This window comes from Phyllostomus discolor, chromosome 5, assembly GCF_004126475.2.
Source record: "Phyllostomus discolor isolate MPI-MPIP mPhyDis1 chromosome 5, mPhyDis1.pri.v3, whole genome shotgun sequence".
Taxonomy (NCBI): domain Eukaryota; kingdom Metazoa; phylum Chordata; class Mammalia; order Chiroptera; family Phyllostomidae; genus Phyllostomus; species Phyllostomus discolor.
In genome coordinates, this window is record NC_040907.2 from 144234355 (window position 1) to 144246092 (window position 11738).

General features: G+C 42.1%; 1 protein-coding gene across 1 annotated transcript; it reads left to right on the forward strand.

Moving 5' to 3' along the window:
* On the forward strand, positions 1 to 7450 carry IFIT2 (interferon induced protein with tetratricopeptide repeats 2). Its single transcript, XM_028514156.2, is given in 3 exon segments — positions 1 to 194; positions 4229 to 5598; positions 5601 to 7450. Coding segments are annotated over 3 exon segments (1404 nt in total). The 5' UTR covers positions 1 to 189; the 3' UTR covers positions 5630 to 7450.
* The last annotated feature ends 4288 nt before the right edge of the window (positions 7451 to 11738 follow it).

The following is an 11738-nucleotide window of genomic DNA, read 5'->3' on the forward strand; positions in this document are numbered from 1 at the left end:
TTTTACTTTCGGTTTCAATTTCCATTTCCTAAAACCAGTTCCTGCGCAACAAAGCAAAGGAGCCAGGGGCTGCTTCCATTTATATACAGGTTTCTTCAGCATTTATCTGAGGCAGAAGATCTCAGGAGCAGAACATCTGAGTAGCCCAAACTGCAGCCTTACAGACGGGAAGAAAAGTGCACAGCAACCATGAGGTAGGCTTCCCGGATCCCGTTGAAAATGCTAATCTACCGTGGTGTGGAATGCAAGCCCCAAGAGGCCGTGCTCCTAAAAGGAAAGTTCCCAATCGCTTTAGTGTGTGTTTCTAACCTTTACCATGCATCTATCCATCTCATAGCTTGCTGGTTGTTTACTCTTAAGTCATTTTCTGCCTGATACTATCAGGTGTTTCAAGGGTGACCCTCAGTGGGGAAGCTGAGAGCTGAGTTCAGAGAGGAGTGAGGCACAAAGGAAGTGGACAGAGGAAGATTTAATGAGGCAGATTCTTTATTTAAAGGTGGGTCTGGGGGAATTGCTTTTGGAGACTTTTTTGTTTCTTATTTGAAAGAACTAAGTGAGGGGCTTTCATAAGGTTCTTTTATTTTTACTGTTGTTCAAGTATAGTTGTCTCTATTTTCACCCCACCACACCTCCCACCCTTAAACCCACCCTCTTCGGCTTTGTCCGCGTGTCCTTCATATGTGTTCTTTGATGGCCTCCCCCCAAAATCCCCTATTATCCCTCTCCCCTCTCCTCTCTGGTTACTGTCAGATTTTTCGTTATTTCAATGTCTCTGGTTATATTTTGCTTGCTTGTTTTGTTGATTAGGTTCCATTTATATGTGAGATAATATGGTATTTCTCTTTCACCACCTGTCCTGTTTCGCTTAGCATAATGCTTTCCAGATCCACCCATGCCGTCAAAAAGGGTAGGAGCTCCTTCTTTCCTTCTTTCTTTCTGCTATGTAGTATCCCATTGTGTAAATGGACCACAGTTATTTAACAAATTAAGAGCAGCATTTAGCAGTGTTTAGGGCATCTGAGCAGTGTTTAAAATGCACTCAGAGCAGTAACCCACTTCATTAGAAGGTAGAATTTACTTTTAATGTGCTTATAATTCATCTTAAATTTGCATTAGGGCTGAAAAAATGTATTCACTCATTCAATAGAAATATAGTTTACTCCAGAATTCTACTGATTGGCTAGAGTCCTCCAATCTGAAGTATGGATTGGGGATGATACTCTTACACTCCAGAAACAAATGTTTGCTCAGGGGTAGAAGGGTTAGCCCACTGGGTAGGAAGGATGCTATCTTTTTACTCCAGTCTGAGGACAGGGTAACTAGACTGGATGCCTAAGCCTCAGTCCTGGAGCTCCAGGACCCGGGGACACCGGCCGCAGCACTTCCTTCCTAGAGAACACGTTGTCCTCCTCTGAGTTTCCTGGTCTGTCTTCTGGAAAAATACTGTTTTCTGCTAGTCTCCATGTGTGCCTGATAGAAAAAGTAAATGATATTAGACAAGTCCAGATGTCTGTTTCTATAGTAACTCAGAATCTTTAGAAACGTTGTTCTTACTCCTTAGAATTTCAGCATGGTCTTCTCATAGAATCTTTCTCATGATAATACAGACCCACCAGTCTCTCTTCTAGTTTTCTTTGATTGTTTAGCTACAGGCACTGTCACCAGGCATTGTAGAGTTTAGCTTGTTAAAGACATGTTCCTGAGCTCACCCCTCTCGCCACCCCAGATTCTGGTTTGATAGCTTTGGGATGAGTGCCAAGGGTTTGCCTTTCCCACAGGGCCCCCCTCAGTGGTGCTGGCACCGCACTCAGACACCATGGGGGCAGCCATCAGCTCTGAGCCAGCTGAGCAGAGTCACTGTGGCTTTCACCCAGACTAGAAGCCAGGCAAAAAAAAAAATGCTGCTGTGTAAACAGGACTCCTAGAGGCATCAGGAACAGAAGTCACAAGTCTGTCTGGGAACAGCTTCTGATTTACCAGTGGAATAATAATCTGTAATTATGCAGTGAAACTGGTTGCCCTTTGAATCGCTGCTCAAAAGGATTTTACTTAAGTGTACATATTAAATGTCTCTCTTGCAAATGCACAATTGACTATATGCTTTGTATGAGATTATTTCAACTGTATTCCCCCTCTCTCTGTTTCTTATATAAAACAAGAAAGGAGCTAAAAAGCTCATGCACTTAAAAAAGCCTTTCTGTAACCTCACTGAGAAGGAAGGTAGATGAGATTAAACATCAACTTTTCAGGGTGAGGCTGTTGTTAGCACAGTGCAGACACCAAGCCAGTCTGTCTCCTGGGCAGTGCCCCTCCCCACCCCCAGACATTACACAAGAGACAGGACAACCTGGCTCACTAAGACCTGCCTGGGGCTTTCAAAGGACACAGTTTCCCTCCCTCAGTAGAAATTCCTACCTACTTCCCTTCCAATTTTTTTTGTTTATTCTACCTTGGGTAGTTAAGTTTCCATTGTTTTAAGTAACAGGAGCAGGCACTGATTTAAAGTTCGTGGAATGGCTCACAGGACTCGCCCCCCCCCACCCCCGCCCACAGGACTATAGCAACCCTGGGAGGACTAGAACAGGACACTGGGAAGCATGGGAAACCCAGACTGACTTCTCCAAGTGCATCTAAGTCACTCTCTGCAGCACATGGTACAGAATGTGGTCATCATCAGACCCCCAGCATGCACAGCACTCTTCTTAACGTGTGAAAACTGCCCCTGGCTCCCTTGCTTCCTCTCAGATCCGTCTCCAGCTTCCACATGTGTCTGAGTAGCCAGACATGGCCCACTCAGACTGTGGGGTGGAGGGGGAAATAAAACACAAAAGATGAGGGCGAGAGGAAAATGGGGGGGATATCATCTTCCACTTGACAAATATTTCTAAAGTGACCCTGCCACATTATATGACTTCCCAGATTATCTACTGGTTCTCTACTTCAGAATCCATAATATTTAGAATATCAGCTCCTGATAAAAGGGCCAATTAATATATACCGTAAAAACATTTTTTAAGTGAGAAAAAGTATTTCAGGGACTCCAATGCACAGGCGATATAAAAAAGAATTTGGGGCTATTAATGAGTTTTAACCTACCCATCTCTGAAGGTATTCAAACAAGTTTTTTATTTGTCTGTTTGCTGTTTCTGTTTGGTTGGTTTTGTTTGTTTGTTTGTCTGCTTGTTTTGAGGACCAACACTAAAAGGAATAGGAAGTCTTTCCAGGGGAGTTCACCCTTAGAGAAAAAGAGCATTTCTCATACGAAGTTAGCTGTCTTGTGAGCCTCCTCCTGCTGCCACACTTATAACCCGTAGTCATGACAGCAAACCATAGGAGAAGAAAAATAAATTTCAGGACAAAGATGTTAACCAACAAATACAAAATTATTAATAAATCAACTCAATGAGACATGTTAACAGAAATCAACAGTCAGTTAGGGGGATTATATTTATTCTAAAATAAAAGTTTTAGACATTGCTAGCATGTATAATGTTAAGTTAGGATAATTCAAATGTGGGGAAAATGAGTAGAAATTAAATTGGTTGAAATTAAGATTTAAATGGTTAAAGTAAAAAAGTTAAAAAATAAGACTACAATGTCAAAATAATAAAAAGACAAAGCCAATGTGATAAAAAGGTTTGGCTAAACAAAGAAAATCAATTAAGGATGTATGAAAAGCTGACATAATTAGACAGGAAATAGAAATTAATCGAGATTTTTAAAAAGACAAATTAAGGTGAACTGAGGAATTAAAAATTTAGATGATAAAATGGCGTTGAATATCAGAGGGATAACAGAGATTAAAATCAGGATGGCAAAATACTACAAGAGAAAATTATGAAGCTAAAATTCCCGAATTTAAAAGGAAACACTAAGTAGGTAGGAGAAGGAAGAGAAACAAAAAGCCATTAGATAGTCTCCGCTAAAATCAGTCCACAGATTCGGCAACCCCTGCACAGCTCAGGGCGACCTAACAAGAACCTCCTTCTTTAAGGAGACCCGCCCACTGCCCTCCCCTCATTCTTCTGCAGCCCAGTCACCTGATTCCTGCTTTCCCATGCTTTAGCACATACGCCAAAATACAGAAATAAAAAAGGAAACACTGTTATTTTGATTGGGATTCACACCAGTTCAGAGAAGGAGAATTGTATTTGCTGTGGTCCCTGTATCTCGCCAGGGGAGTGTGTGCTACATCTCAAAATGTCCATCTTTCTGCTTTTCTCTACAGCGAGGCCACTGAGAACTCCTTGGAAAGCAAACTACGGCTACTAAAATGCCATTTCACCTGGAACTTGTTAGAGGGAGAAAATTCCTTGGATGATTTTGAAGACAGAGTGTGTTACCAGACTGAGTTTCAGAACAGTGAGTTTAAAGCAACACAGTTCAACTTGTTGGCTTACATAAAACACCACAGAGGTCAAAATGAGGCAGCGCTGGAATGCTTACAGAAAGCCGAAGAGTCGATCCAGCGAGAGCACGCTGACCAAGCAGAAATCCGAAGTCTGGTCACCTGGGGAAACTACGCCTGGGTCTACTACCACATGGGCAGGCTCTCAGAAGCTCAGGTTTATCTAGACAAGGTCAAACAGGTGTGCGAGAAGTATTCCAGCCCCTATAGAATGGAGAGTCCTGAGATGGATAGTGAGGAAGGATGGTCACGGCTAAAGTGTGGAGGAAAGCACACTCAAAGGGCAAAGGTGTGTTTTGAAAGGTGTCTGGAAAAGGACCCAGAGAACCCAGATTTCACCTCTGGAATGGCGATCTCGAGCTACCGTCTGGATAACTGGCCAGCACCTCAGAATTCCATTTACGCGCTGAAGCAAGCCGTTCATCTAAGTCCTGACAACCAGTATGTGAAAGTCCTCCTGGCTCTGAAACTTCAAAAGATGAAGGAGGATGCTGAAGCAGAGAGGTTAGTCAAAGAAGCTGTGGAGAAAGCCCCACGTGCAACAGATGTGCTTCGAGGTGCAGCAATGCTGTATCGAAAAAAAAATGACCCAGACACAGCTATAAAACTGCTTAAAAAGGCTCTAGAATGCTCACCAAACAATGCCTACCTGCATTGCCATATTGGGGTATGCTATAGGGCAAAAGTCCACGAGTATCCCAATGAAGACCAGAATGTAATACATGGGGAAAGAGAGGAGTTGCAGGAACTAATAGAGCATGCCGTGTATCATTTGAAGAGAGCTGATGAGCTCAATGGAAATCTCAACAGTGTCTGCTCTTTTCTTGCCTGCCTCTATGCACAGGCGGGTCAGTATGAAGAAGCAGAGTATTACTTCCAAAAAGAATTCAGCAAAGAGCTTACATCTGCAGATAAGCAAGTGCTCCATTTACGATATGGCAACTTTCAGTGGTTTCAAATAAAGTGTGAAAAAAAGACCATCCACCATTTCATGGAGGGTGTGAAAATCAACCAGGACCCAAAGGCAACAGAAAAGATGAAATGCAAACTGCAAAGTATTGCCAAAAGCAGGCTTTCTAGAAACAGATCAGACCCTGAAGCTTTGCATATCTTGGAATTTCTTGAGGGGCTCAATGGGAAAAGGTGTCCAGCATATGAAAACTCTGAGAGGGGTTTGAACTCTGGACACCTTGTCCTTCAGCATCATTAGTGGAGGAATGAGGAATTGGTGTGTGGTGCCCATAGGGCTACTCCTGGAAGGGAGCTGAAGCCCTTCCTTCCAGTTAGTATCAAAATATGAATCAACAACTGGTAGGGCATAGGCATGGACTGAGACCCTGGCCACAGGACTGGATTAGGGTTATGGAGGACCTCTGTTGGGCCAAGTGTTAACCCTTGAATTGTTCAGGGAGTACCAGGGGAGGGGTCTTATGGGGGGAGAGTGAGGAGGGCCTGTGGCTTGGTAAAGAGACTATTTCCCAATTTAACTCTGGGGAGAAGTTTGTGCCCTGTGACATTCTTTTAGTCACCTTCTGAGGGGGTTTGCATTGGGTTTGTTTCTGTAAAGCAGCCAAATTCCTCACATCTGTAACACTGGTCCATTTTTGCAATTCTTTTCCATCACTGGAGTTATCTGAGATTCTGTGTAGGAATGTGCTGTGTCCATCCAAAGGCTGGGGGGCCAAAGCTTAGGGGCATCCTCTCTCTCTCACTTCTGCCTCTTCTTCTCCGCCCCAGCCAACCCTCAATCTAGACTACTCTACACAGCAGCGTTTCAATCATCCTATTACTGAAGTGGGAACATAGTTTGAAAACCAGGCACAAAGAATAAGTTAAATCCTGGAGGGACATATCTCAGAGAAGCAATGAGGTCAATCAATCACAGACCAGAGTTTCAGGAGGCATGTGGGGAGATTTTGGCTATACTATGCACTCAATCATACAACAGGTGAAGAAAAAAAAAGGGTCTCTATAATATGCTAGAAAACAAAATAATACATTTCTTTAAAGCTTGTATGGAAAAATAAGTGTCTCACCAGTAGGGATAAAAACCAGGTAGGCAAAAGAGAGAGAGAGGAATGCTGGTTGTTATTGTAGATTGTAATCATATGGAGAAATTTTAATCTCCTTAGCCACTATTAAAAAAATTTCTTTGTAGGATGAAGGCTTGTTTTGTCAAAAGAAACTGTTTTGGTGAGCCCAGGTTCAAGGTGATAGGAAAGCAACAAAACAGGGAACCATTTGGTGGCTGAAGACCTAGTGAAAAGCCTTGGAAAATGACATAAAAAATGGAGGGTTTTCCCACAATTAGAAATATTGTATATTTGGTGATATAAAACTTTTATGAACTCTGAAAATTTTTATGACAACTCCCAAATTTATGTTATGTTTGGAGTGATTGGGATTTTCTAGGTAGATACTGAATAGCCTGGAACTATGCAAAGGTGGTGTAACTCAAAACATACCTGACCCAGCACAAAACCATCAATTACCTTCTGATTGTGAAATGTTTGTCTGTTGGAATTAGTTTAAATTTAAATGTTTGTTACCTGGGGCTGGGAGAGGGAGGAACAGAAGAGATGTTTAGGGTACAGATGTGCAACCAGTAGATACAGAAGTGCTAGAGACCTAATGCACAGACAGTGAATATATGCACTAAATCTTAATTATTCACCACAAAAAAAGCAATGATAATTATATGGTATGAAAGAGGTGATAATTGTTAAACAATGGCATTCATATTATAATATATAAATGTATCAAATCAGCATGCCGTATACTTTAAATTGATGATGTTATATGTCCAATATGTTTCGATAAATGTAAGTATATACTAACATTTTTATTAAGCAATTAAAACATTAAATGAAATTCAAAGCTTTTAAATTAAATATTCCAACTACTGTAACAATGGTTTTTGTGTTATTTTCTGTATCAAAAACAATGTGTGTGCTCTGAAACCATCAAAATGCATAGTATGGATTCCTGAAAAAAAAAATCACAGCTTTAATTAACAAATAATTTGGATGTGATGGATCATAACGGGGTGTTCAGGTTTTTCTGAAATTTTGATGTACCTCAACTCTTCTAGCCTCCACTACAGATAAATAAAATGTTGCATGGGTATGAAATGGTCCCAATAGCCCAGGTTGGTCTAACATCACAGCCACAGTATAGAACAAACATTTTTTTCCCTACAGCTTTCTGAAGAGTCCAGACTTCAGCTTACACCCTGACACTCACCACCATGTACCCTCATGCTCACAAACACCCTGCCCCCACACTGACAGAGGGGGTGCCGCTGTCCTCTCTGTTAAATCTTGTCAACATCTGCTTCCATCCACATTCTCTCCTTTCTTCTGACCTCCATTATGAGAAATGAGGAGGTGTCCCTGATTCTATTTTAAGCCCCCTCCTGGAGTCAGTCAAAACCGTATGTAAAGAACAGTTTTTGCTGATAAGTAAAGAATGGAGAGAGACGTGAAGCCTTTAAGTCTCTCTTGTTTTTCAAGATTCCTCTGGTAGGAAACATGATCCATGACAGCTACAAAGGTAAACTCGTTCCATTGGACTGAATTAGACAAGTGCACATCTCAGGGGCAGGGTTTAGCTCACTTTGCCTGAGTAACTTAGTGGATCTGGAGCCTGGGGAGGAAAGCTGGGCATGTTCTGAGTGGAAGGAAGCACACTGGTCCCTGTCATGTGCTGAAGAAGGTACACCAGGTATCTGCAATCTTGCTCTTGCATGTCGTACCAGCAGGAACAGAAACCTCAGAGGAGGAAGGTAGCAAGAGTAGGAAAGAGACATACAACATATTATACTTAATATTTATTTGAGGACTTAAAGCTAATAGAGGTGATTGGAAAACAATAAAGAAAATGAGGTATATAGCTAAGTTTTCTGAAATGTCAACATCCAGGGAACAAATGGAACCACATTAACTAGAATGACCTGTAATTCCCTGGCTCTTAACCGAATCTCCTAGTGCAAGATAGATGACTCCTCTCATATGCTCACCCTGGAACATAACATGCCCTCAGTAGGTGCTTCCTAAGCATTGATGAGCTAGTCTGTCAGATTTATCTGATCATTTCAGCTGTTTGTACGGTTCCAGCCCTCACAACCATCAATGCCCCCTGCTCATGAAAGGTCTTCACTACATCTCACCACTCTCTGTATTTGATTGCCACCTTGGCAGCACTGACATCCATGACAAAGATGCTCTTCAGTGTAACCACACCCATGAAGCAGTGAGGGGAACCTCTCATGTTCTTGTCTGGGTTCCAAGACATACTAATTGCTTCTCAGCCTCAGAGTCCTCAGTGAAAGATTCATCAGCCTCTGCTTATCGCCACTTTTCTTCTAGAGCTCAAGCACAGCCCCTGGAGGCAGCAGACCTGAGCCATCTTTCTTCCTGTCTCCTGTCAACTGACTTGCACAATCTGTGCCTGTGCAGCTGGAAGTGTGACAGCATTAGAACCCTGAAGATAAATACAAACAAGATGTGTTTGCATCCCTACTGTGTGCACAATCAACCTTGGATTTCAACCTGGGAAATGTGGGCTCCCAGTGGAGACCATAAGCTGCTGTATCCTCCCGCCCTCCCTTCACCATTTCCCCACCCTTTATTTTGGGGAAAAGGAAGTAATTTGGTTTGATGAATTAGAAATTTTCCATGAGACAGCCACTGGCCTGCAGTGACCTCAAACACTGCAGATGCTTGAGACATGAGAAAGCATACACATGGACTACCGAATCCTGTGGAGGAACAGGAACAGAACGGCCACTCTCTCAAGGGGGGAGTGCCATGCCTTCCAGCCTGAGCAGGCTTTTATTAAGAATACAGATGCAGTTTGTTGATTACAGTCTGGCAGGGAAGATCGAACAAGTCGGTAGCTTTCAAAGGGCTAACAGGGCTCACGCTGAGTTTGGGGTTTTATCACTTAAAAAGCTACAGGACCTAAAAGCTAGTTTCATTTCCTGCCCATGCCTTCATATTCTAATTCAAGAGCATCCTCCAACAAGCAGGTCTCACAGGATCTTGCATATTCTATGCCCCAGGTCTAATTTCCCCGGGGGTCCGCCGACTGGTCTGGACTGCACCACCCCTGCTATTTCTGCAGGCCTGAGTCGGGCTGAGGAGACAAAGGCAGCCGGGAGACTTGGGTTTCTCACAGCCAGAATAAGGACTCAAGTTTTGTCAAAGCCAAGGGGGCAGGGGTCGATGTCAATCACCCCCTCATTTCCACAGCCCCCTGAGTCTCTTCCCTGGTGGCTTTTCCCACATGGTCGTGCTCATCTTAGATTCATTTTCTTGAGAACTGTTACCCATCATTGACTATCTGACCAAGCAATGGGAGCCAGGCAAGGAGCAGGCAGCACTCCTGCCAGTGAGATAACCTTTGTCTCCTTAGTGTCTCCAGGTCCAGAGGTCTCTCTCTCAGCCTTAGCCATGGGGTTACAGCTTCCTGAGACCAGGCAAGGCAGACCCCAACATTTCCATACGATTTATAGTGCAACTGTCTCATTGCTGGTAATCTACACCTTCTTGGGAGACTGCAAGGAGGGAAATACTTAACGATTAAAATCCTTAGTGTAAAATGGTGCAGCAAATTTGGAAAACAGTTTGGCAGTTCCTCAAACTGTTAAACAAAGAATTACCATACAACCCAGCAATTCCATCCCTAGGTATATACACAAGAAAAATGAAAACATATATTCACATAAACTTGTACATGAATGTTCATAGTAGCATTATTCATTATAGCCATAAAGTGAATCCATAAACTGATGAACTAGATATTTAAAAAGAAACAGTATGTTCATACAGTGGGATGCTATTTGGCAATAAAAACAAAGTACTTACTCATACATTCTATGACATAGATAAACCTTGAAAACATTATACCAAGTGAAAGAAGCCGGTCACAAGAGGTCACATACTGTATAATTCTTTTTAAAAAAGATTTTATTTATTTATTCTTGATGGGAGAGAAGAGAGAATTTCAGGGGAGAATGGGAAGGGTTTACAGGAACAAATTTAAGGGACACATGGACAAAAACTAGGGGGAGGGTGGTAATGGGAGGGAAGTGGGGAGGGTTGCGTGGGTAGGCTGGAATGGGAGTAAAAGGGAGAAAACTGTACTTGAACAATGATTAAAATAAAATTTTAAAAAAGATTTTGTTTATTTATTCTTTGACAGAGGGGAAGGGAGGTAGAAAGACAGGGAGAGAAACATAGATGTGAAAGAGAAACATCAATTACTTGCCTCTTGCACACACCCTGACCAGGACCAAATCTGCAACCCAGGCACGTGACCTGACTGGGAATTGAACCTATGACCTTCCACTTTGTGGGAGGACACCCAACCAACTGAGCCACACAGGCCAGGGCCAGTATGTTTCTTTTTAAATGAAATGTCCAGAGTAGGCAAATATAGAACCAGAAAGTAGATTAATAGTTGCCTAGAGCTTGGATAATAAGATTGGAGGTGATGACACGGGGTGTGAAGTTTTTGGGGGGCGGTTAGTGAGAATATTCTAAAATTGATTGTGATGATGGTTACACAGCTTGGTGAAATGCTTAAACTACAATTGTATGCTTTAAATGAGTGAATTGTATGGTATGTGAATTACATTTTAATATAACTTAAAAAAGAATGAGTACTACTATTAAAAATGTATATAAAGAAAGCAAGCTTTTCTTTCATCACCTTATTTTTTTATTTTATTTATTTTTAGACAGAAGGGAAGGGAAAGAAGGGGAGAGAAACATCAATGTGTGGTTGCTTCTCATGTGGCCCCTACTGGGGACCTGGACCATACCCCAAGCATGATTCTCTGACTGGGAATTAAACTGGTGATCCTTTGGTTCCCAGGCCAGCACTCAATCCACTGAGCCACACCAGGGAAATCATTACCTTCTATGTTTTAACCTCTAAGTTTGTTTGCATTGTTTCGTGCCTATATAAATTCTTTTAGGCAGTTAAGGGAGAGGCAAAAGTTTTCTTGAATTTGCTGGGTCTTGACTGCCTTCAGCTTAAAATAGTCCCCATGCCAAATGGCATATTTTGGGGCTGTTCATTCTGAACCCCTTGAGAAATTTTATAAAAATGAAAAAAAATCTCTTAGGGCAATGTTACTCCTTCAGAGCTCACAGCATAAATAGAAGTATGTAAACTTATAAGGTAGCTAGCCACCCATTAAACAATATTACATGTTACTAGTTTCCATTTTACAACTGGGAAAACTAAATGTTTGCCTTAAGTTACTTAAAGTTTAAACTGCTCACGATTCACTCCAGGCTTGGCTTCCTGCATTTACCACAGG